At 60.8% G+C, this 22,945-nt stretch overlaps 1 protein-coding gene across 1 annotated transcript; it reads left to right on the plus strand.

Annotated features, from left to right (window-relative positions):
- The first annotated feature begins 1,768 nt into the window (after positions 1 to 1,768).
- On the plus strand, positions 1,769 to 17,810 carry NUAK2 (NUAK family kinase 2). The gene is made up of 7 exons (XM_050985362.1): positions 1,769 to 2,041; positions 9,042 to 9,162; positions 11,283 to 11,434; positions 13,248 to 13,313; positions 14,784 to 14,903; positions 15,138 to 15,270; positions 15,864 to 17,810. The coding sequence occupies exons 1-7, from the start codon at positions 1,823 to 1,825 to the stop codon at positions 16,949 to 16,951; spliced, it is 1,899 nt and encodes a 632-aa protein (XP_050841319.1). The 5' UTR covers positions 1,769 to 1,822; the 3' UTR covers positions 16,952 to 17,810.
- Positions 17,811 to 22,945: the final 5,135 nt, after the last annotated feature.

Here is a 22,945-nt window from a genome sequence, read left to right on the forward strand (position 1 = left end):
AATGTGTGTGGGACCGTGCTGGGACAGGTCACAGCCATGGAGAGTGGCCCAATGGTACCAAAATGACATTTGATGTGTGTGGGACATCTCTGGGACAGGTGACAGCCGTGGGGAGCAGTTTGGTGCAAGGCTGTGCCCATGACTTGTGGTCCCACCTTCCCTGAGGGACATCTCTCCCTCAAAAGGTCACTCCATAACCTCACCCCGGTGACAAAACCAGCCAGGGGACAGTGCCACCCACCTGGGTCTGTCGTGACAGCGAGACACAGCCCCGAGGCGCTGCGAGCTCCATCCCGTGTCACCTCTGTGTCACCTCTGCGTCACCTCCAAAGCCCGCAGAGAGCAGCCAGGGTTTCAACCATCCTTTGGGACCCCCTGCTCTGCCAGGGCTGGCCGGGAAGAGCCAGGTCCGGGTGAGTAATCCCGCGGTTATCTCCCTCTGCCATCGATCCGGGCTGTCCTCACCCAGACCAGCTCCTTTGTTTTGGCTCTTCTGGGAAATCATCGCATTCTTTTAATATCTCCCGAGGCAGATTTACCGCAGGGAGACCACACGGGGAGAAGGTGGTGCTGAGGAGCCGGGATGGCCCTGGGGAGCCTCAGTTTCCCCCTGGCTCAGGGCCTGGAGAACCTTCTGGTTCCTCCCTGCCAGGCTGAGTGTCCAGGAGGGCAAAGGGTGGCTCTGCGGGGAGGGTGGACAGGCTGCACTCGCCCAGGCCTCTCCTCCCCCTGAGTTTGCCCTAAATGCCAGTTTTTCCCTGGGTTTGGGTGCAGTTTTCCCCTGGGATTTGGTGCAGTGTTTCCCTGAGATTTGGGTGCAGTTTTTCCCGGGGTTTGGGTGCAGTTTTCCCCTGGGATTTGGTGCAGTTTTTCCCTGGGATTTGGTGCAGTTTTCCCCTGGGATTTGGTGCAGTTTTTCCCTGGGATTTGGTGCAGTTTTCCCCTGGGATTTGGTGCAGTTTTTCCCTGGGTTTGGGTGCACTGGGACTCCTCACAGCAAATCCTGTCTGGCTGTGCATGCCCCTCTGCCCCCAGTGGGACATCCACATGATGCAATTATGGAATGGTTTGGGCTGGAAGGAACCTTAAACATCACCCAGTGCCATGGCAGGGACACCTTCCACTGCCCCAGCCTGCTCCCAGCCCTGTCCAGCCTGGCCTTGGGCACTGCCAGGGATCCAGGGGCAGCCCCAGCTGCTCTGGGCACCCTGTGCCAGGGCCTGCCCACCATCCCAGGAGGAATTTCATCCCAATATCCCATCTAACCCTGCCCTCAGCCACTGTGAAGCCATTCCCCCCTGCCCTGGCACTCCAGGCTCTTCCCCAATGCCCCTCTGACCCTCCCAGCGCTCTGGGCCCGCCCCTCTTTCCAACCTTTGGGTAAAAATCCCTCCCTGCACCATCCCCTGGAAAATCCCCAGCCTGGAAACACTCCCGTGCCCCCTTTGCCCCCTGGATCCCCTCTGCCCCCCCTCCCTACACCCCCGTGCCCCCTTTGCCCCCTGGATCCCCTCTGCCCCCCTCCCCAAACCCCCGTGCCCCCTTGCTCCCTGGATCCCCTCTGCCCCCCTCCCCACACCCCCTCCCTCACCCCAATTTTTCGGGGTGCTCCCTGGCTCTCCCCCAGCCCCTCCCCGTCCGTTCCCCGCTCCCAGCGTTGCCCGTGGGGGTCTCCCCGCTGCCGCCCCCCCATCCGTGTCCCGGCCCCGGGCGGGGCGGCCCCGGCAGCCGCCAATGGGCGCGGGGGGGCGCGGCCGCCGGAGCCGCCGCTTTTATCGGCCGGGCCGGGCCGGGAGGCGGCGGAGCGAGAGCCGGGATCGGGATGGAGCGGGCGGCAGGGCCCGGAACCGGCCCCGGTTCCGCGCTGGCCGCCTCGCTGGCCGAGGGGCTGATCAAATCGCCGCGGCCGCTGATGAAGAAGCAGGCGGTGAAGCGGCACCACCACAAGCACAACCTCAAGCACCGCTACGAGTTCCTGGAAACGCTGGGCAAAGGAACCTACGGGAAGGTGAAGAAAGCTCGGGAGCGCTCCGGGAAGCTGGTAAGGATCCCCCCGTGAGGGGTCCCCGGTCTCCGAGCATCTCCTGTCCCCGATGCATCCTCGGCGTCGCCGGTGGTCCCCCCCCGGTTCGGTGCGTCCCTCCCTGTCCCCGGTGTGTCCCCCCCGGTTCGGTGCGTCCCCCCCGGTTCGGTGCGTCCCTCCCTGTCCCCGGTGTGTCCCCCCCGGTTCGGTGCGTCCCTCCCTGTCCCCGGTGTGTCCCCCCCGGTTCGGTGTGTCCCTCCCTGCCCCCGGTGTGTCCCCCCCGGTCCGGTGCGTCCCTCCCTGTCCCCGCTGTATCCCCGCCGTGTTTCTCGGCAGTCCCCGAGCTGCCCCCGCTTCCCGCAGCCCGGCCTCGCTGCCGCCCCCTCCGGTTCTCTCCCCTCCAGCCCGTTCCCGGCGCATCCTCACGGACCTCCGAGCATCCCCCGCTCCGAGCATTTCGTCCCCGGTGCCTCCCCCGGTGTAGCCCCCGGTGCATCCCCGGTGCCGCCGGTCCCGGCCGGGCCCCGCTCCCCCCGCAGCCTGCGGGAAGCTGCGGCTCTGCCCTGGCCGTGCTGCAGGGGGGTCTCAGCGGGGCCGGGGGCAGCCCCGAGGGGTCTCGCCCCCCTCCTCCCGGGGAGCTGCAGCTCCTCTCGCCCACTTGACCGCGGTGGCGCTTCCTGGGGGAAGGAGCGGGCGGGGACGCGGCCGCCAAAGCAAACAGCGCACTCCAGGCTGGAGGGCTCTTCCCTTCCTCTCACCCTGGGTTTGCCTTTCTCACGCTGTGCGGCAGCCAGGGCGCAGCCGGGCTCTCCAAAACCCTGACTCACCCCAGGCCGCTCGGGGAAAGTGGCTCTGGCTCAGCCCAGCGCAGCTTTCCTCCGTGAAAAGGGGAATGAACCCCCCGTGATTGAATCCCCCGGCTCTGAACCCCCAGGATTGAATCCCCCGGCTCTGAACCCCCCCAGGATTGAATCCCCCGACTCTGAAACCCCCAGGGCTGAACCCCCGTGATTTAACCCCCCCAGGGCTGAACTCCCCGTGATTGAACCCCCCGGGACAGAACCCCCGTGGTTGAACCCCTCGGCTCTGAACCCCCCGGGACCGAACCCCCGGGACCGAACCCCCGGGACCGAACCCCCCAGGACCGAACCCCCCAGGACTGAACCCCCCAGGACTGAACCCCCCGGGTTGAACCCCCAAAAACTCCCGGCTCTGCTCTGTCCTGTGGGAATCTGCAAGGATTCCACCTCGGATGTGAATCCCCAGCTTGGAAGGGTGCGAGGGACCCCCAAAGCCCCTCGGAGCCCGGTCTGAGCAGGGGGGGGCGAGCTGCGGGTGGCAGCACTGGCCCTGCCAGGGGCTGGGATGGGATGGGCGCCATCCCACGGGGACACGCCGCGGGGAAAAGCCGCGAATCCGCCACTTTCCTCGATGAAATGATAATCTTGATGAAATCAGATCCGAAGGCAGCTCTGCCCATCCGAGCCGCTGCTTTTGCTGCACAATCAGGCCCTGGAAATGCGGGATTCCACCCGCAGAGCTGCAGCGATCCCTCCTCCCCTCGGCCTGGGCCAGCGAATTCTCCTTTCCCTGCCCGCACCTGCAGCTCGGAAATCTCCACTCCCTGCCCAAATTCTCCCTGCCAACCCCTCGGGATCGCTCTGTTCTCATGCAAATCCATCCCACCGAGCCCTCCATCGAGGCGGCAGAAACCCAAAGGTTCTGCTCGGCCTGCTGGAGGAGCAGCAGAATCCAAGCCACAAAATCCTCTCGCCACAAATTCCTTCTCGGAGCGTTTCCGAGCCGGCCTCGGTTGTTGTTCTGCTCCTTCCCCGAGTGGTTTTCACTTCCCAAAATGCGAGGGCAGGGAGCGGGCAGCCCTCGTGGGGATCCCACGGCACCGGCTGGGGCTGAAAAGCCGGAGCTGCTCCATCCGCGGGGATTTTTTGCCTCTGGGTGTTGAACCAGCCCGAATTTCTCGTTCCTCCCCGAATTTTCCAATCCCTGCACTCCCGAGCGGGCTGGTTTGCTGGAAGGTGACAGGAAATTCCAGGCTCCTGCAGCTGGAGGATGTTTTGGGACTTCCATGAATTATTTGTCTGGGAAAAATCCCTTTTTTTTTTCCTGTTAGAAATCCTTTCTCTGGAGCGATGCTCCTGCTGAGTGCCTTTCCCAGCCCTTACAGAAATCCCTGCAATATCAGGCGGGCAGGGAATTGCTGGTTGCTTTTCCTTCCCCTTTTTTCCCCACTTCCCTTTCCCCCCATTTTTACTTTCACTTTTTTTACTTTCCTTTTTCCTCCCCCTTTCTTTTTTTTCCTCCCCCTTTCTTTTTTTTCCTCCCCCTTTCTTTTTTTTCCTCCCCTTTCTTTTTTTTCCTCCCCCCCTTTTTTTTCCCTCCCTTTTATTTTTCTTCCTCGCTTTTATTTTTCTTCTTCGCTTTTATTTTTCTCCCTCCCCTTTTATTTTCTTCCATCCCTTTTATTTTCTTCCATCCCTTTTATTTTCCCCTTCCCTTTCCCCCACCTCTTTGCAGAGCAGCCTCGGGGCTCTTTTTTTCCCTCCCAGCCCGGAGTTTTTCCCAGCCTTGTTCCCCATCCCTGGCCCTCAGCCAAGCCAAACACGCCCGGGGACCTCCCGTGGGACTCTCCCGGTGTCACCAACGCTGCTCGGGGCCCTGTGGTGCTGAAAGCAGCACCTGGAATATTCCAGAGCCTCCTTTGATCCGCGGCCAGGGGCGAACCCCGCTCGGTTCCAGGCTGGATTTCAATCCCAAATTCAATCCCGATTTCAATCCCAAATTCAATCCCGAATTCAATCCCAGTTTCAATCCCGATTTCAATCCCAGTTTCAATCCCGATTTCAATCCCAGTTTCAATCCCGATTTCAGTCCCAAATTCAATCCCAATTTAAATCCCGAATTCAATCCCAATTTAAATCCCGAATTCAATCCCGATTCCAGTCCCGAATTCAATCCCGATTTCAGTCCCGAATTCAATCCCGAATTCAATCCCAATTTCAATCCCGATTTCAATCCCAGTTTCAATCCCGAATCCAGTCCCAAATTCAATCCATTAATCCCGATTTCAGTCCCAAATCATCCAATTAAATCCCGATTCATCCCGTTCAATCCCGATTTCAATCCCAGTTTCAATCCCGATTCCAGTCCCAAATTCAATCCCAATTTAAATCCCAAATTCAATCCCGATTTCAATCCGAGTTTCAATCCCGATTCCAGTCCCGAATTCAATCCCGATTCCAGTCCCGAATTCAATCCCGATTCCAGTCCCGAATTCAGTCCCGAATTCAATCCCGATTTCAGTCCCAATTTAAATCCCGAATTCAATCCCGAATTCAATCCCGAATTCAATCCCACTTTAAATCCCGAGTTCAATCCCGATTTCAATCCCAAATTCAACCCCAATTTCAATCCCAATTTCCCCAAACTGCCCCTGCAGTCTGGAACAGCTCCTTAAGCACTGCCTGGGGTTGCAGCTTCATTTATGTTTCAGCAGCTGCTGAAAATTCCCGTTCTGCCCCCAAAACCTGGGAATTCAAAGCCCTATTTTGACTTGGGAAGAGCTCCCGAGCTCCCTGGGAGCCCCAGGGCATTTCTGGGTGTCCCCAGCTGCTGTCCCCAACTCCAGGGTGGCCTTTGGGGCTCCCTCTGCTCCCAAACCCCTTGGGCAGGGGAAATTTGGGAGCCAAGCCCTGCTTGGCACCCCTGGGGGAGGATGGGGCAGCTCCACCTGCCTGGAGGTCGCTGATTTTGGGATGGGGCTGGATCCAGCCAGGAGCATCTCCTGGAGCTGCTCCGTCTTTTTGTGGGTTGTGGTTCTTGCCCTGAGCCCTGGCTCGGAATTTTGGAGGGGTGAGAGGCTGGGGCAGCAAGGAAATGTTCCCAAACTGCCCCCAAAATGCCCCCAAACTGCTCCAAAATGCCCCCAAAATGCTCGCCAAACTGCTCCAAAATGCCCCCGAAAATGCCCCGAAAATGTCCCCAAAATACGCCCCCAAATGCCCCCCCCAAAATGCCCCCAAATGCCCCCGAAAATGTCCCCCAAAAATGCCCATCCCAAATGCCCCCCCCAAAATGCCCCCCAAACTGCCCCCAAACTGGTCCCCCAAATGTCCCCCAAATGCTCCCCAAAATGGTCTCCCCAAACATGCCCCCCAAATGCCCCCCAAACTGGTCCCCAAAATGGTTCCCAAAATGCCTCCCAAAATGCCTCAAAATGGCCCGAAATGCTCCCAAAATGCCCCAAAATGCCCCCCCAAAGTGCCCCCGCCAAAGTGCCCCCCAAAATGGTCCCCAAACTGCCCCCAAATGCCCCCAAATGCTCCCAAACTGCCCCAAAATGCCCCCCAAACTGCCCCCCCCAAATGCCCCAAACTGCCCTCCAAACTGCCCTCCAAAATGTCCCCCAAATGTCCCCCAAATGGTCCCCAAAATGCCCCAAAATGCCCCCCAAACTGCCTCCAAAATGTCCCCCAAATGTCCCCCAAATGGTCCCCAAACTGCCCCCAAAATGCCCCCAAATGCCCCCCAAACTGCTCCAAAATGCCCCCAAAATGCCCCCAAATGCCCCAGAATTGTGGCTGCCGGGCAGGGTGCCAGGCTCTGCAGGAGGCAGCAGGAGTTCGGGAGGCTGGCTGGCTGCAGGGAGGATCTGCAGGGGTCAGGGAGCCGGGGCAGCAGCGAAAATGTTAAAATTTAACCTGTGGGACAAAGGTCGGGGCGAGAAAACCCGGCCGGGCTTCCCAGAAGGGTTGGGCGCTTTCAGAATTGGTTCCGGGAGAAACTTGGGCCGGGGTTGGTGAACTTCTCCTGGCCAGAGAGCTCTGGATCCACACTGGATCCTCCAGGAGCAACTCCTGCCCTGGCTGCTGCTGCCCGAGGCGGTTTGGGGCCAGAAAAATGGGATTTGGGGCCAGAAAAATGGGGTTTGGGGGTACAGAAATGGGGTTTGGGGGTACAGATATGGGGTTTGGGGGTACAGAAAATGGGTTTGGGGCCAGAAAAATGGGGTTTGGGGGACAAGATATGGGGTTGGTGTTTGGGGGCAGAAGAATGGGGTTTGGAGGTATAGAAATGGGATTTGGGGGTACAGAAATGGGGTTTGGGGCTAGAAAAATGGGATTTGGGGGTACAGAAAAGGGGTTTGGGGCCAGAAAAATGGGGTTTGGGGGCAGAAAAAAGGGGTTTTGGGGTACAGAAAAGGGGTTTGGGGGTGCAGAAATGGGGTTTGGGGCCAGAAAAATGGGATTTGGGGGTACAAATATGGGGTTTGGGGCCACAGATATGGGACTTGGGGCCAAAAAAATGGGATTTGGGGGTACAGAAACGGGATTTGGGGCCAGAAGAATGAGGTTTGGGGCCACAGATACGGGATTTCGGGGTACAGAAATGGGATTTGAGAGTACAAATATGGGGCTTGGGGCTACAGAAAAACCGGATTTGGGGGGTACAAGAATGGGATTTGGGGGTACAGAAACGGGATTTGGGACCAGAAATCAGGATTTGGGGGATACAAGAATGGGGTTTGGTGGTACAGAAATGGGATTTGAGGGTACAGATGTGGGGTTTGGGGGTACATAAATGGGATTTGGGGCCAGAAAAAGGGGATTTGGTGGTACAGAAATGGGGTTTGGGGGTACATAAATGGGATTTAAGTCCCAAAAAGGACCCGAGGTGCCCACCTGAGCCCCCTTCCAGAGGCTTCTCGCTGCTGGAACCTCGCTGGTTCAGCGCCCGCTGCGGGGGCCACAGGCCTGGCTTAGCTAAGCTGGGCTGCCCGCTGGGCCGGGCTTTGAGCAGCGAGGTTTCCAAGGCCCCGGGATGGCAGGGACAGGGGCTGAGCATCCCTCCCACCCCTCGGGGGGCCGGGCCCCTCTCCCCGTTGCCGGGAGACCGGAGCGAGGGTCCCTTGACGGGATTAAAACTGTTCCGCATTCTTGTCTGGGAGGGGAAAAAAAGAAAAAAAAAGGGGGGAAAAAAAAAAAAAAAAAAGAAAGAAAAAAAGGAAAGGTTCTGCTGGATTCAGTTGTAAATTCAGCCCTGGGAGCGCTTTGTGTGCCCGCAGCCCCTTTGAAAGGGGATTAGAAGGGGGGCATTCTTACCCCTCTTCCTCCTCCCTTTTCAATCTTGTAGAGGAAAAATTGAAAAGGAAAACCTGGAAAATTCCGGGGCTCCCAGCCCGTCCCCAGGCGGGATCTGCTTGATCTCCCAAAGTTTCTCTTACTCCCAGAAATAAAGTGGGAGTTATAGAAATAAATAAAGAAATAAAGTGGTTTAGAGGCTGAAAAAGAGCGAGGTGTGGGGGTTGTTCCCTGTTCCTGACGTCAGGAATTGGCTGCGGTTGTGGTTGTGGTGGTTGTTTTGGTTGTTGTTGTGGTTGTGGTGGTTGTTTTGGTTGTTGTTGTGGTTGTTGTTGTGGTTGTTGTTATCTCCTGAGTGCTGGGCACATTCCTGCGGCAGGACACGATCCCTGCCAAGCCCAGAAACCGGGAAAGGGGATGTGGGACCTGGGGGAGGAGGCTCGGGGAGCCCCAAAAATCAGGGGTGTGCTGCCTGATAGAGGTCAGGGAACCCCAAAAATCAGGGTTGGGCTGCTCAGGAGGAGGCTCAGGGAGCCCCCAAAAACCAGGGCTGTGCTGCCTGATAGAGGTCAGGGAACCCCAAAAATCAGCAGCAGGTCTGCCTGGTGGAGGAGTCCTGGGGACCCCCCAAAAATCAGGGCTGGGCTACCTGGGGAGAGGCTCGGGGAGCCCCAAAAATCAGGAGCTGACAGAGGTGTCCCTCAGGGGAAGTTTCTCTCCCGTGTGCAGCAGCAGGACTTGGGAAGAACAAACCCCAAAATGGGTGAAATTTGCTTTTTTTGGGTGCTGTTTCCATGGAGCTGCCCTGCACAGCTCGTGGGGATGTTGTTTGTGAGCTCTTTCCCAAAACAGGGAAGGGAGGGAGGGAGGAATTCCTTCCTTCGGGAGCTCACAGCCCCCTCCGTGCTCCTCCCCCACAGGTGGCCATCAAATCCATCCGGAAAGACAAAATTAAGGATGAGCAGGACCTGGTGCACATCCGGAGGGAGATTGAGATCATGTCCTCCCTCAACCACCCCCACATCATCGCTGTGCACGAAGGTGAGGCCTCCTCTCCCTTCCCTTTCCCAGCTGCATCCAGGATCGAAGCCTCTGGAACGGGCTGGGTACCCAGGGGAGGCTCTTGGCGTGGGTTTGGCCCGGTTTGGCTCGGCTCGGCTCGGGTGGGTTTAGCCCAGCCCTCTCCTCCCTTCCAGGACCTGGCTCCCGTTCCTGGCCACTCCCAGGGAATGCAGATGATCCCGGGTTGTGTTCCTGTGGTTTTCCCCAGCCAGGGGAAATACCTGCTCCAGAAATCGCCCTTCCTTCCTCCCAGACAGGGAATCCAGCTGCAAATGTGGATTTTGGACACTCAGCCCCCGCTCCCTGCTCAGCCTCCCTCCACAGCCCCAGGACAGCTTCCAAAATCCACATTTAGCCCCTAAAATCCACATTTAACCCCTGCTTCCTGCTCACAAATGTGGATTTTTGGGGCTGTGGAGGGAGGCTGAGCAGGGAGCGGGGGCTGAGTGTCCAAAATCCACATTTAGCCCCTAAAATCCGCATTTAACCCCTGCTCCCTGCTCACAAATGTGGATATTTGGGGCTGTGGAGGGAGGCTGAGCAGGGAGCGGGGGCTGAGTGTCCAAAATCCACATTTTTAGCCCCTAAATGTGGATTTTTGGGGCTGTGGAGGAAGGCTGAGCAGGGAGCGGGGGCTGAGTGTCCAAAATCCACATTTAGCCCCGGCTCCCTGCTCACAAATGTGGATTTTTGGGGATTGTGGAGGGAGGCTGAGCAGGGAGCGGGGGCTGAGTGTCCAAAATCCACATTTAGCCCCTAAATGTGGATTTTTGGGGCTGTGGAGGGAGGCTGAGCGTGGCTCATCCCCGGGGAATTCGGCGTCTCCGTGGATGTGCTCTGAGCCCGAGGCAGGGTTTAATTTAATCTCAGTCCTGGAGTCCTCCTCATTCCCTCCCTCGGGGCACTGGGAAAACAAACCACAGCGCGCTGGGAGAGTTCCTGGTGCTGCCGGGCTCGGCTTTATGGCCAGGGCCGGGCTTTGCCAGGGGGCTGGGATAACCCGAGGGAAACCGAACCAGAACCAGGCTCAGCCTAAATGCCCAGCTGGGTCAGGATTAGCAAACACCGAGTGCTCGGGCCGTGCCCGTGCCGGGGCTCCCGGTGCCGCTGCTCCCGGTGCCGCTGAGGGATCCGGAGCCCTTTTGTCCTGCAGACAAAGGCGAGCGGGCCGGCAGCTCCTCCGCGCTCTGTGCCAGGGCCGGCAGCTCCTCCGCGCTCTGTGCCAGGGCCGGCAGCTCCCCCGCGCTCTGTGCCAGGGCCGGCAGCTCCTCCGCGCTCTGTGCCAGGGCTGGCTCCCAGCGGCGCCTGGAATTCAAACGCACCGGGAGCGCCAGCGGGAGGAAAGCGCGGCCGGCTCTGGCAGAGCCTTTGTGGGAGCGGTGGCAGCGGGCAGGAGGTCACCGGCTGGGCCAACGCTGTCACCTTCCCCTTGGCGGGGGGGTCCAGCAGAGCCACACGCCTGGGTCACCTCTGGTGGCACAGCCTCGGTGGTGGCAGAGCTGGGGGTGGCACAGAGCCTTTGTGGTGGCACAGCCTCGGTGGTGGCACAGAGCCTTTGTGGTGGCACAGCCACTCTGGTAGCACAGCTGGTGGTGACAGAACCTTTGTGGTGGCACAGAACCTTTGTGGTGCACAGGCACTCTGGTGGCACAGAACCTTTGTGGTGGCACAGAACCTTTATGGTGGCACAGAGCCTTTGTGGTGGCACAGCCACTCTGATGGCACAGCCTTTATGGTGGCAGAACTGGTGGTGGCACAGCTGGTGGTGGCAGAGCTGCTGTGCTAGCACATCTGGTGGTGGCACAACCATGGTGGTGACAGACCCTCAGTGGTGGCACAGCCGGTGGTGGCAAAGCCTTGGTGATGGCACAGCCGCTGGGCCAGCAGCCCTGGTGGCCCTGGGGGCTGTGGGTGGGTGACAGCCCTGGTGACAGCCCTGGTGACAGCCCTGGTGGCCCCCCCTGACCTGCAGGTCCCTGTTAACCCAAGACTGAGAGCAGGCACTGGGGTTAGGGCCAATCAAGGCTCCACCTGCTCATTAACAGGAATGTCCTAACGAGGGTTGAGGGTCCCTTTTAACCCTTTCCTGCGCCCCGCAGTGTTCGAGAACAGCGCCAAGATCGTCATCGTGATGGAGTATGCCAGCAGGGGCGACCTCTATGACTACATCAGCGAGCGGCAGCGCCTCTCGGAGCAGGAGGCGCGGCACTTCTTCCGCCAGGTCGTGTCTGCTGTCTACTACTGCCACAAGGTGGGTGGCACCGCTGCCACAGGGTGGGTGGCATCACTGCCGCAAGGTGGGTGGCACCGCTGCCGCAAGGTGGGTGGCACTGCTGCCACAGGGTGGGTGGCATCGCTGCCGCAAGGTGGGTGGCATCACTGCCACAGGTGGCACTGCCTGACCTCTCCTCATGATGGATTCCCAGCTGGATGGGCTGCTGGACCCTCCTTCCAATGGTTTCCCGATGGATTCCAGGCTGGATGGGCTCCTGAATCCTCCTCCCAATGGATTCCAGGCTGGATGGGCTCCTGAGCCCTCCTCCCGATGGATTCCAGGCTGGATGGGCTCCTGAGCCCTCCTCCCGATGGATTCCAGGCTGGATGGGCTCCTGAGCCCTCCTCCCAAGGATTCCAGGCTGGATGGGCTCCTGAGCCCTCCTCCCAAAGGATTCCAGGCTGGATGGGCTCCTGAGCCCTCCTCCCGATGGATTCCAGGCTGGATGGGCTCCTGAGCCCTCCTCCCGAAGGATTCCAGGCTGGATGGGCTCCTGAGCCCTCCTCCTGATGGATTCCAGGCTGGATGGGCTCCTGAGCCCTCCTCCCTGCATTCCCACGGGAGGTGAGAGGAGCTCGTGGCTCTCCACCTTCCCTGGCACAAGGGTTGGTCCTGCCTCCAGTCCCAAGGGTGTGGCAGTGCCCTGGCAGCTTTTGGGAGGTCCTGGCCCGGCTGCCACGGTGTGTGGGTGACTAACCCGGCCTGGCACTGTCACCTCCCCTCCCACCCGAGCAGACGGAGACGCCCAGAGCTGCCCTCGGGGCTGGAAGCCAAGCCCTGGGTCACCTGTCCTGTTCGGGTCACCTGTCCTGTTCGGGTCACCTGTCCTGTTCCTGATGGGAATGTGAAGCTGCAGGACCCTCCCCGGGCTGTGGGTGATGCCATGGCAGGACCCTCCCCATCCGGGCTGTGGGTGATGCCCTGGCAGGACCCTCCTTGGGGGTGTGGGTGATGCCCTGGCAGGACCCTCCTTGGGCTGTGGGTGATGCCCTGGCAGGACCCTTCCCATGGTGTGGGTGATGCCCTGGCAGGACCCTCCTTGGGCTGTGGGTGATGCCCTGGCAGGACGCTCCCTGACTCTGTGGGTGATGCCCTGGCAGGACTCTCCCCATGGTGTGGGTGATGCCCTGGCAGGACCCTCCCTGGGCTGTGGGTGATGCCCTGGCAGGACCCTCCCTGACTCTGTGGGTGATGCCCTGGCAGGACCCTCCCCGGGCTGTGGGTGATGCCCTGGCAGGACCCTCCCCATGGTGTGGGTGATGCCCTGGCAGGACCCTCCCTGACTCTGTGGGTGATGCCCTGGCAGGACCCTCCTCGGGCTGTGGGTGATGCCCTAGCAGGACCCTCCCTGACTCTGTGGGTGATGCCCTGGCAGGACCCTCCTCGGGCTGTGGGTGATGCCCTAGCAGGACCCTCCAGCCCCAGGGTCTCTCTGGAGGACACTCCGAGGTCGTTCCCCAGCCATCAGTGGGAACAGGGGGTGGCAGGGCAGCTCCTGACCCCAAACTGGGTTGGGGGCTGGCTCCTCTGGGCACAGCAGGTCCTGGCCAAGCAGGAGCTGTGCCCTGGTGGGGCTGGCACCGCGTGCTGGGGACAGTGAGGAGCCCAGGCTGGCATGCGGTGTGGGCACCTCCCGTCTCTGCTGCCCAGCTGGTGCCACCCAGGCTGGGCCACACCCTGGCTGTTTGTTTGCTGTGCCCTGCCTGGCAGGGCAGTGACCTCCAGGTGTGCAGGACTTTCCCTGCCTCCAACCCTCCCCGAATTAACCCCGAATTAACTCTTCCCGCAGAACGGGATCGTGCACCGGGACCTGAAGCTGGAGAACATCCTGCTGGATGCCAACGGGAACGTCAAGGTGGGGGGCCTGGGCTGTCACCCAGGGGAGCTGCCCAGCCTGGAGGGACAGGGGGTGCCCACAAGGCCTCAGTGCCCTCGGGGCATATGCTTCCCTGAGCTCTGGCACCCCCTGGAACGCTGTGGAGAGCTGGCAGAGCCTGGCAGATCTGGTGGGGCCGTAACTGGTGTTGGCTTTACCAGACCTTATCTGCTGACAAGAGGGCAAAGTCTGAGTGCCCAGATCAGGCTGGCTGGATGGGAAGAGCTCCTTTCCTGCTTTCTGTGGGTGCCAGCCAGGAAATGCCAGCTCCCCCATGGCCCCCAGTGGCGATTTCTGCCAGGGAGGAAGGGCACAGCCTGGCCTGGCGGGGATCCCCGTGGTCACTGATAACGGGGTTTATCTCCACCAGGGATAATTTTGGAATTGGGAGCTCGAGGGCAGCTGGGAACCTCCTGCTGGCTGGGAGGTGACAGCTGTAATGAGGATAATGAGCACCTGGGCGAGGTGGGGCTGAGAGGGATCCCTGCAGCCTGGGGTGGCTGGGGAGGAGCTGGAGGAGAGCCTGGAAGTGCTTCCAGCCTCACCTGTCCCTGCTGCCCTGCCTGGGGTGAAGGGTTTGGGAGGGGGGGAGAACAAGGCCGAGGGGGTTCAGAGCCAGGGGCAGCCCTGGTTTGGGCCGGGGTCATCCCTGGAGAGCTCCAGGGGAGCTTCAGCCTTGGGAAACTTGGGGAAAGGGGAACTTTGGGAAAGGGGAACTTGGGGAAAGGGAAACTTTGGGAAAGGGGAACTTGGGGAAAGGGGAACTTTGGGAAAAGGGAACTTGGGGAAAGGGGAGCTTGGGGAAAGGAGAACTTTGGGAAAGGAGAACTTTGGGAAAGGAGAACTTTGGGAAAGGGGGCTTTGGGAAAAAGGAACTTTGGGAATGGGAACTTATGAAAAGGGGAACTTATGAAAAGGGGAACTTATGAAAAGGGGAACTTATGGAAAGGGGAACTTATGGAAAGGGGGCTTTGGGAAAGGGGGCTTTGGGAAACGGAAAATTTGGGAAAGGGGAACTTGGGAAAAGGATCTTTTGGAAAAGGGGGCTTTGGGAAAGAGGAACTTGGGAAAAGGGGGCTTTGAAATAGGGGAACTTGGGAAAAGGGGGCTTTGGGAATGGGAACTTTGGGTAAGGGGAACTTGGGAAAAGGATCTTTTGGAAAAAGGGGCTTTGGGAGAGAGGAACTTGAGGAAGGAGAATTTTGGGAAAGGGGAACTTGGGAAAAGGGAACTTGGGAAAGGAAACTTGGGGAAAGGGGGCTTTGGGAGAGAGGATCTTTTGGGAAAGGGGGCTTTGGGAGAGAGGAACTTGAGGAAGGAGAACTTTGGGAAAGGAGACTTTGGGAAAAGGGAACTTGGGGAAGGGGGCTTTGGGAAAAGGGGGCTTTGAGGAAGGGAGCTTTGGGCGAGGGGCCTGTGCTGCTGGCTGACAGCTGTGTTTGTCCCCAGATCGCAGATTTTGGGCTGTCCAACGTCTTCCAGCAGGACAAGCTCCTGCAGACCTACTGCGGCAGCCCCCTGTACGCGTCCCCCGAGATCATCAACGGGCGCCCCTACAAGGGCCCCGAGGTGGGTTGTGCCTCCCTGTGGGCTGTGGGAACGGCTCTGGGCTTTTCCCAGTGGATTTTGGGCTAACAGGACCCTGAGCCCCGGCACTGAGGGGTTGCTGGGTGTGCTGGGGTCCTGCCCCACGCTCTGTCCCCTCCCTGTGGCTGCTGCCATCCTGTGAGTCACCTTGGTGGGGTGGGGACCGGGACAGCCGGGTCCTGCTGTCCCCTCCAGGCTCCTGTGTCCCTTTCACAGGTGGACAGCTGGTCCCTGGGTGTCCTCCTCTACATCCTGGTCCACGGCACCATGCCTTTTGATGGCCACGACTACAAAACTCTGGTCAAGCAGATCACGAGTGGGGACTACCGAGAGCCCACAAAGCTCTCAGGTAGGGACACCCCCGTCCCTCTGTGTGTCCCCCTTCCCCATGTCCCCTCCCATCCCTCTGTGTGTCCCCCTTCCCCGTGTCCCCTCCCATGCCTGACCTGTCCCCTCCCGTGCCTGACTGTCCCTTCCCCATGTCCCCTCCCGTGCCTGACCTGTCCCTTCCCCGTGTCCCCTCCTGTGCCTGACTGTCCCTTCCCTGTGTCCCCTTCTGTCCTTTCCCTGTGTCCCCTGCCATGCCTGACCTGTCCCTTCCCCGTGTCCCCTGCCATGCCTGACCTGTCCCTTCCCCGTGTCCCCTCCCGTGCCTGACTGTCCCTTCCCTGTGTCCCCTTCTGTCCTTTCCCTGTGTCCCCTGCCATGCCTGACCTGTCCCTTCCCCGTGTCCCCTGCCATGCCTGATCTGTCCCTTCCCTGTGTCCCCTCCCGTGCCTGACTGTCCCTTCCCTGTGTCCCCTTCTGTCCCTTCCCCGTGTCCCCTCCCGTGCTGACCTGTCCCTTCCCCATGTCCCCTGCCATGCCTGACTGTCCCTTCCCTGTGTCCCCTTCTGTCCCTTCCCCGTGTCCCCTCCCGTGCCTGACCTGTCCCTTCCCCAGATGCCTGCGGGCTGATCCGCTGGATGCTGATGGTGAACCCCGAGCGCCGGGCCACCATCGAGGACATCGCCACGCACTGGTGGGTCAACTGGGGCTACAGAATGCCTCTGGGCGAGCAGGAGCTGCTGCGGGAGAGCGAATCCCCGCTGGCCACGGTGGCCGAGTGGCTGCGCCGCTCCTCCCGGCCCCTGCTGGAGAACGGCTCCAAGGTGCGCTGCTTCCTGAAGCAGCACATGCCCGGCGCGGCCCTGGAGCGCCAGCGTTCCCTCAAGAAGTCCAAGAAGGAGAACGACGTCTCGCAGGCTCTGCAGGAGGTGCCCGCGGGCCCCGAGAACCCCTCCAAGTCCGTCCTCAAGCGGCCCAAGGGCATCCTGAAGAAGAGGAACTCGTGCGAGCAGAAGGTGCCCGGCCCCGGCCCCCCGCCCGGGGAGGGTGGGGAGGGTCCCCCCGCGGGGCTGTCCCGGGTCCTGCAGCCCCCTGGAACAGCGGGAGCGGCGCCCCCGGCCGCGCCCAAGAAGGGAATCCTGAAGAAGCCCTCGGCCAGGGAGTCGGGCTATTACTCGTCCCTGGAGTGCTGCGAGTCCGGGGATGTTCTGGACGCGGGGAGCTTGGACCTGGACGGGAGCGTGTTCACCGAGCCGCCCTCCCCGGCCCCGCAGGGGCTGCCGGCCCGCAGGAAAGGAATCCTCAAACACAACGGCAAATTCTCCTCGGGCGGCAGCGCCGAGCCCGGCAGCCCCCCCGGGAGGGGCTTGGGGGGCTTCGCCGAGGTGTCCCTGCCACAGGGCCCCCGCGCCCGGCCCGCCAGCGCCGTCAGCGAGGACAGCATCCTGTCCACCGAGTCCTTCGAGCAGCTGGACCTGCCCGCCCGCCGCCCCCCCGGGGCAGCCATGCGGGGCTGCGTGTCCGCCGAGAGCCTCCTGCGGCTGGAGGAGGAGGAGGAACGGGAGGAAGGGCGGCGGCTGCGCCGCTGGACTGTCACCCACTGCCGCAGCCCCTTGGCGGAGAGCAGCGCGTCGCTGGCGGGCTGTGACAGCGGCACCGAGCTCTACCGGCGAGCTGTGGCAGTCGGGGTGAAGCTGAGCTGAGCCCACCTCCCTCCCCGCAGGGCTGCCCCGGGGTGGTGCATTTTGGGGAGGGGGCTGAGCCTCCCTCCATCCATCCCTTCCTTCCCTCCCTCCCCGGGGCTGCCGGTGCTGCTGATCCACATCCCACGGATGGATTTGGCAGCCTCGGGGCGGGGGATGCTCCAGGGCCAGGACATTTGAAGGACCAAAGTGGCCCCCGAGGAGGGGCTGGGGGGTCCCGGGGGGTCCTCGCTGCCATCCTTCCCTCTCAAACAGGCTCATCTCATCATGGGGGTGAAAGCAAGGGGTTGGGGGGGGGGATTTTTGGTTTTTTGCACTGTTTTTTGGCTGCACAAGGTAACGGAGGGGGTGGGTGATATACCTCAAACAAGCTGCAGATGTAGCAGGGTGCTGGTGAGGGCTCCAAGGTGCTGCCCGTGGGCTGGGCTTCAGGAGGTGCTGGGGGCACCCAGGCCACGGCTCTGCCCTCTCCTGAGTGCTGAGAAACTGGATGTGGCCAAAAGCCCAGGCTGGGAAATGCTGTGATGCCAACATCTCTCATTGTAACGTGGAAAAAAAAGAAAAGAAAAGAAAAAAAAAGGTGCCTTTGGTGAGGCACTGTGTCTTTATTTATTGATTTATTGCCTTTGCCCAGGCTGGTGTGGAGGGCAGCAGCACAGGATGTGTCTGGCTCCAGAGAGGCCGTCCAGGGGTGTTTTTGGGGAGGTGGCTGTGTCCTTGTGTCACACGGCTCCCTTGCACTGTTGCCACGTGTGCTCGCTGGCCCTTTCCCCTCTCTGGGGGGGGTTGTTGTGTTTTCCCTCCTTCCTACAGCACGGGCTGGAGAAAAACATTAAATTAAAGCAAACGGTAAAGCTGAGTTGTCACTGTGATTGCTGGGGGTGAGGGAGGGGCTGCTGTCCCTGTGTCCCTGTGTCCCTGTCATTGTCCCTGTGCTTCTGCTGGGATGGGGCAGTGCTCCAGCCCAGGTGGGCGTGGGTGGGCTCAGACACGACCTGCAGGGAGGAACCCTCTGTGTGCTCAGCCCCTCCTCAGACTGGGTTTAACTGGGGCTGGTGTGGGGGCTCAGCACCCCCAGGAGTGGGAAATGTGGATTTTAAGGCTGAGCAGGACAAACACAGCCCAAAATTTAGGGGAAGCTGTGATGGAAACAGGACAGTGGGGGAACAGGATCCCACCATGAGCAGCCCTCTGTCCCATCCCCTCTCCCAAATCCTCTCCCATCCCTCCTGCAGGGATGGGAAATCCAGATTTTAAGGCTGAGCAGGACAAACACAGCCCAAAATTTAGGGGAAGCTGTAATGGAAGTAGGACAGTGGGGGAACAGGATCCCACCACGAGCAGCCCCCTGTCCCATCCCCTCTCCCAAACCCCTCTCCCATCCCTCCTGCAGGGATGGGAAATCCGGATTTTAAGGCTGAGCAGCTGCAAAATTTAAGGAAAGCTGTGATGGGAGCAGAACAGGGGGGATCAGGATCCTTTCTCCCCTCCCCACCACGAGCAGCCCCCCTGTCCCACCCCCTCTCAAATCCCGGCACCTCGGTGGGTTTGAATTTGGGGGAAATCCCCGGGTTTTGGTGGCAGGAGCTGCCTCTCCACCCTTTCCCCTCTCCCCCTTCTCCCGCTGAGCGCGGAATCCATTCCCGATTCCGCCGCCCCGTGACCATCCCCCCTCTCCAGCCGCGCTCACCGGTTGGCCCCGAGCAGCGGGGACAGGGTGGCAGGGCATGCCCGGAATGCCACCCTTTGTCCCAGCAGGGGTGGCAGGGGGGGTCACCGCGCTCGGCGCCCCCCGCCGCGCATTCCCCGCGTGCTTCCCGAGCCTGGGAGGAATTCCAGAGCCTTAAAGCGGCTGAGCCCGGGCAAAGTCCCGGGGCCCTGGGTGCTGAAGGGGTGGGGTGGGGTGGCATGGGATCCATGGGATGGGATGGGATCCATAGGATAGGATCCATGGGATGGGATGGGATCCATGGAATGGGATCTATGGGATGGGATGGGATCCATGGGATGGGGTAGGGTGGGATGGGATGGGATCCATGGGATGGGAGAGGGTGGGATGGGATGGGATCCATAGGATGGGATGGGATGGGATCCATTGGATCGAATGGGATCCATGGGATGGGATCCATGGGATGGGATCCATGGGATCCATGGGATGGGATGGGATCCATGGGATGGAGTAGGGTGGGATGGGATGGGATCCATAGGAGAAGATCCATGGGATGGTATCTATGGGATGGGATCCATGGGATGGTGACACCAGAGCTTGTCCCGCTGCCCACCCCGTGTCCCTTTTGGTGACACCAGAGCTTGTCCCACTGCCCACTCCATGTCCCTGCTGGTGACACCAGAGCTTGTCCTGCTGCCTACCCGTGTCCCTGCTGGTGACACCAGAGCTTGTCCTGCTGCCCACCACTGTTGGTGACACCAGAGCTTGTCCTGCTGCCCATCCCGTGTCCCTTTTGGTGACACCAGAGCTTGTCCTGCTGCCCACCCGTGTCCCTGCTGGTGACACCAGAGCTTGTCCCGCTCTCGTGGCCAGCTCAGCCCAGCCCTGAGCTGGGCCATCTCCCCGGGGCCGCTCCGAGTCCCTTCCCTCCTTCTCCCGGGCACAGCCACGGGAAGGGTGGGAAAAGCCCCCGGCCGAGGCGGTGACAGCGGCAGCCGGAGCCCGGGGACACCGCGGTGACCGCCGCCCTCCCCGCGCTGCCGGAATTCCCCCGCCAGCCCCTGGAAACGCTCCTTTCATCCCAGCCTTGATCTCGGCTGCCTCCGAGCCCCCCTGGCAGCCCCCCACCATTCTCGGCGGCTCTTTCATCCCCGCAGCCCTTTCATCCCCAGGTTGGGCAATTCCCGCAGCCCCCGCCCAGCCCTGCCCGGCCCCGCGGGGCTTTGGGGCGGCTGGAAATGACCTCAGCCGCGTTTTGCTGAGAAAATGTCATTTTTGAGGGGTGACCTCAGCCCCGAATGCTGCGTTTGCTGCCCTGCAGGGTGTGGGAGCGGGGCTGGAATCCTGGAATGCTGGGGGAACACCCGGAGATGAATTGTCCTGGAGGATGGAGGGGTTGTCCTGGGGGTTTGTGTCCACTGATCCAGGCTTCCCTGGGATAATCCCAAAGGATTACCCAGCCTGGACCCTTCTCCTGCTGGTCCTGGGGGAAACTGGTGCTTCCCACTGCTGCATCCCGGGGTTTGGGGCTGCTACCATGGCCAAAGGACAGGTGTGGGGACTTCCAGCCATGGGATTTGGGCATTCCCAAAGATTTTTCATGGGAATGCTGGGGTGGGTGGTGCGCTTGAGCCTCTCTGGGTCACCCCAGGCTTGGATCCCCCCTCACCCGGGGGTTGCTTTGGGATCCACATCCCCCCGAGCAGCGGCAGCGCCCTGAGAAAGAGGAAAAAAGGGAATTTTGGGGTCGGAGCAGCCGTGAGCGGGCTGGGGGAGCAGAGCAGAGCCAGCAGCTCCTGCACCACTCCCAGCCGCTCCTGGCGGGAGCCTTTCCCGGCAGAGCCGAGCTCTGGGCGCTCCCCTGGCCCCGGGGCCCTGAGTCACCCCCGGCTGCGGCTCCTGCCCGGGCTTGTGCGGGAACCCCGGCTCCAGCCAGCCCTTCCTTGGCATGGGGAGCTGCGGGAGGAGAGGGCTCGGGGGGACACCGCGGTGACCCCAGGGACAGCCTGCGGCCAAAGCCACCACCGGGTTGGGGAATGCAGGTGGGGATGGGGCTGGGTCCCCCTGGAGCGCCCCAGAACCGCTGGGAAGGGGGTGGAGGCCGAGCTCGTTAAGTGGTGGCTCTTAATGACCCCCAGAGCAGCTCAGGGATGCCCCTGGAGCTCTGGAATTTGGGTGTCACCGCCCCTCTGGCCACGGCCGAGCTCCTTCTTTGGATCCTGGGGATTGTTCCTTCCTGCCGGAATCTCCCCGGGTCGGTTTTCACTTCCCCGGGTTTTGTGTCGGGGCCGTTCTTTGTGTGTCTGACACATCGTGGGCGCGGAGCCAGGGAGATTTCTGAGACGTTTTGTCAGAACTTTGAGTGCCGGAACAATTAACACAACAAAGCTGAGGTGTTTCTTTGCCTCTGATTCTTTCAAAGTGGGTTTGTTTTTTTTTTTTCTGTAGTTTTTTTGTAGTTTTTTTTGTAGTTATGTTTTTTTTTTAAGGTGCCTCCACAACCACCTGTTTGATTGCTGGATTTCTTTGAAGATCTGAAGGAGAGAAATCCCCACATGAAAGTGGGGATTCAATGGCAGCCTGGAGCAGCCCAAAAAAGGGGGAGAAAGCAGAGCCCAGAAACTTTGATCCCATTTTTTTTGGAGCACAAGAAAAGGCTGGGTCACACCTGAGCCAAAAATTCAACCCCAGATCCCACTGGGGACCTGGCTGGCTGAGCACTGGTGGCCACTCTGAAGCTCCTGTGCCCTCCTGGATCTGTGATGATGATTTTTGGGGTTCTGGAGGATTTCTCCCATCAGGACAGCTCTGCCCAAGCCACGCCAGAGCCTCTGGGATGTGCAGGAACGGGACAGATCCAGCACTGCTGGAGCAAAATCTGTGTCTGTGGGACCATCAGGACATCTCCTGTCCATCCCATCCCTTGCAGGATCCGACCCACCGTGCCTGCCATGAGCTGATGGGAGCCACAAAATAAAATCCTGGAATGTCCTGGGCTGGAAGGACCCAGCTGGAGTTCACTCCTGACCCCAGCCCTGCAAGGACCCAGATGGAGTTCACTCCTGACCCCAGCCATGGAAGGACCCTCAGGACCATGGAATTCACTCCTGACCCCAGCCCCTCATCCCGACCCTTGGCTGCTCCCGGGTCACTCCGGGCTTGCAGAAGCCACCGGCTCTGATCTCATCCCTGGGGAGCAGCCCTGACAGCGCGGTGACTCAGGGAGTTGGGACACCAGGGGTTGGGACACCTCCTGTCACCACTGTGTCACCGTGATGGCATCACCGTGATGGCATCAACACAATGGGATCACCATGATGGTGTCACCATGATGGCATCACTGCGATGGCATCACTGTGATGGCGTCTCCACAATCGTGTCACCATGATCACCATGATGGCATCACTGTGATGGCACCTCCATGACGTCATCACCACGATGGCACCTCCGCCATGACATCATCATTATGGCATCACCGTGATGGCATCACCATGGTGGCATCACTGCTATGGCACCACTGTGATGGCATCACCACGATGGCATCACCTCCATGGCACCACCATGATGGCATCTCCGTGATGGCATCTCCACGATGGTGTCACCACCATGGCACCTCTGTGATGGCATCACCACCATGGCATCTCCACGATGGTGTCACCACCATGGCACCTCTGTGATGGCATCACCACCATGGCATCTCCATGATGGCAGGGAAACCCCCCAACCCCGCAACCCTCCTGGGTGGGACAGCCCAGGGTGGGCACAGTGCTGCTGCCAGCCTGCCTGGGAGGGGGACAGAAGGTTCCAGAACCCTCTGCCCAGAGCTCCTTCTGCCTCCCTGAGCCCCTCCATGGCCGTGGCAGCGCCCGTGCCACCTCTCATATGGGAAGGGAGCGCGGCACCGCTGGCAGCTGCGGGCCAGGGCGACTTTCCCATCGGATCTGCCTGCCTGGGGAGGCCGAGCAGCAACCAGACAGGTTTCTGGAGAGGGCTGGGCCTGCTGGATCCCGAATTTGGGATGTTGGTGCCCAGCCAAGCCCACCTGACCATCCCGTGAGGCACCTCCAGCCACCTGAGCGCCCGCAGCTGCAAACGGGGAAGGGCGACCCCCGGCTCCCCGAGGGCCCGGGGGCTGCTCCTCGCTCTCCCCGCTCTCCCCGCTCTCCCGGCTCTCCTTGCCCGGGCCGGGCTCGGATCCCGCTGGGAATTCCCTGCAGCGGCGCTGAGAACCGGGCAGGGCTCCGGCCGCGCCCGCTTTTGCAAGCGGCAGCCGGGGGAAGCGGTTCAGCCGGCTCGGGCGGGGAGGAGCGGGCTGGCAGCCTGGC

This window comes from Serinus canaria, chromosome 26 (assembly GCF_022539315.1).
Source record: "Serinus canaria isolate serCan28SL12 chromosome 26, serCan2020, whole genome shotgun sequence".
Lineage (NCBI taxonomy): Eukaryota > Metazoa > Chordata > Aves > Passeriformes > Fringillidae > Serinus > Serinus canaria.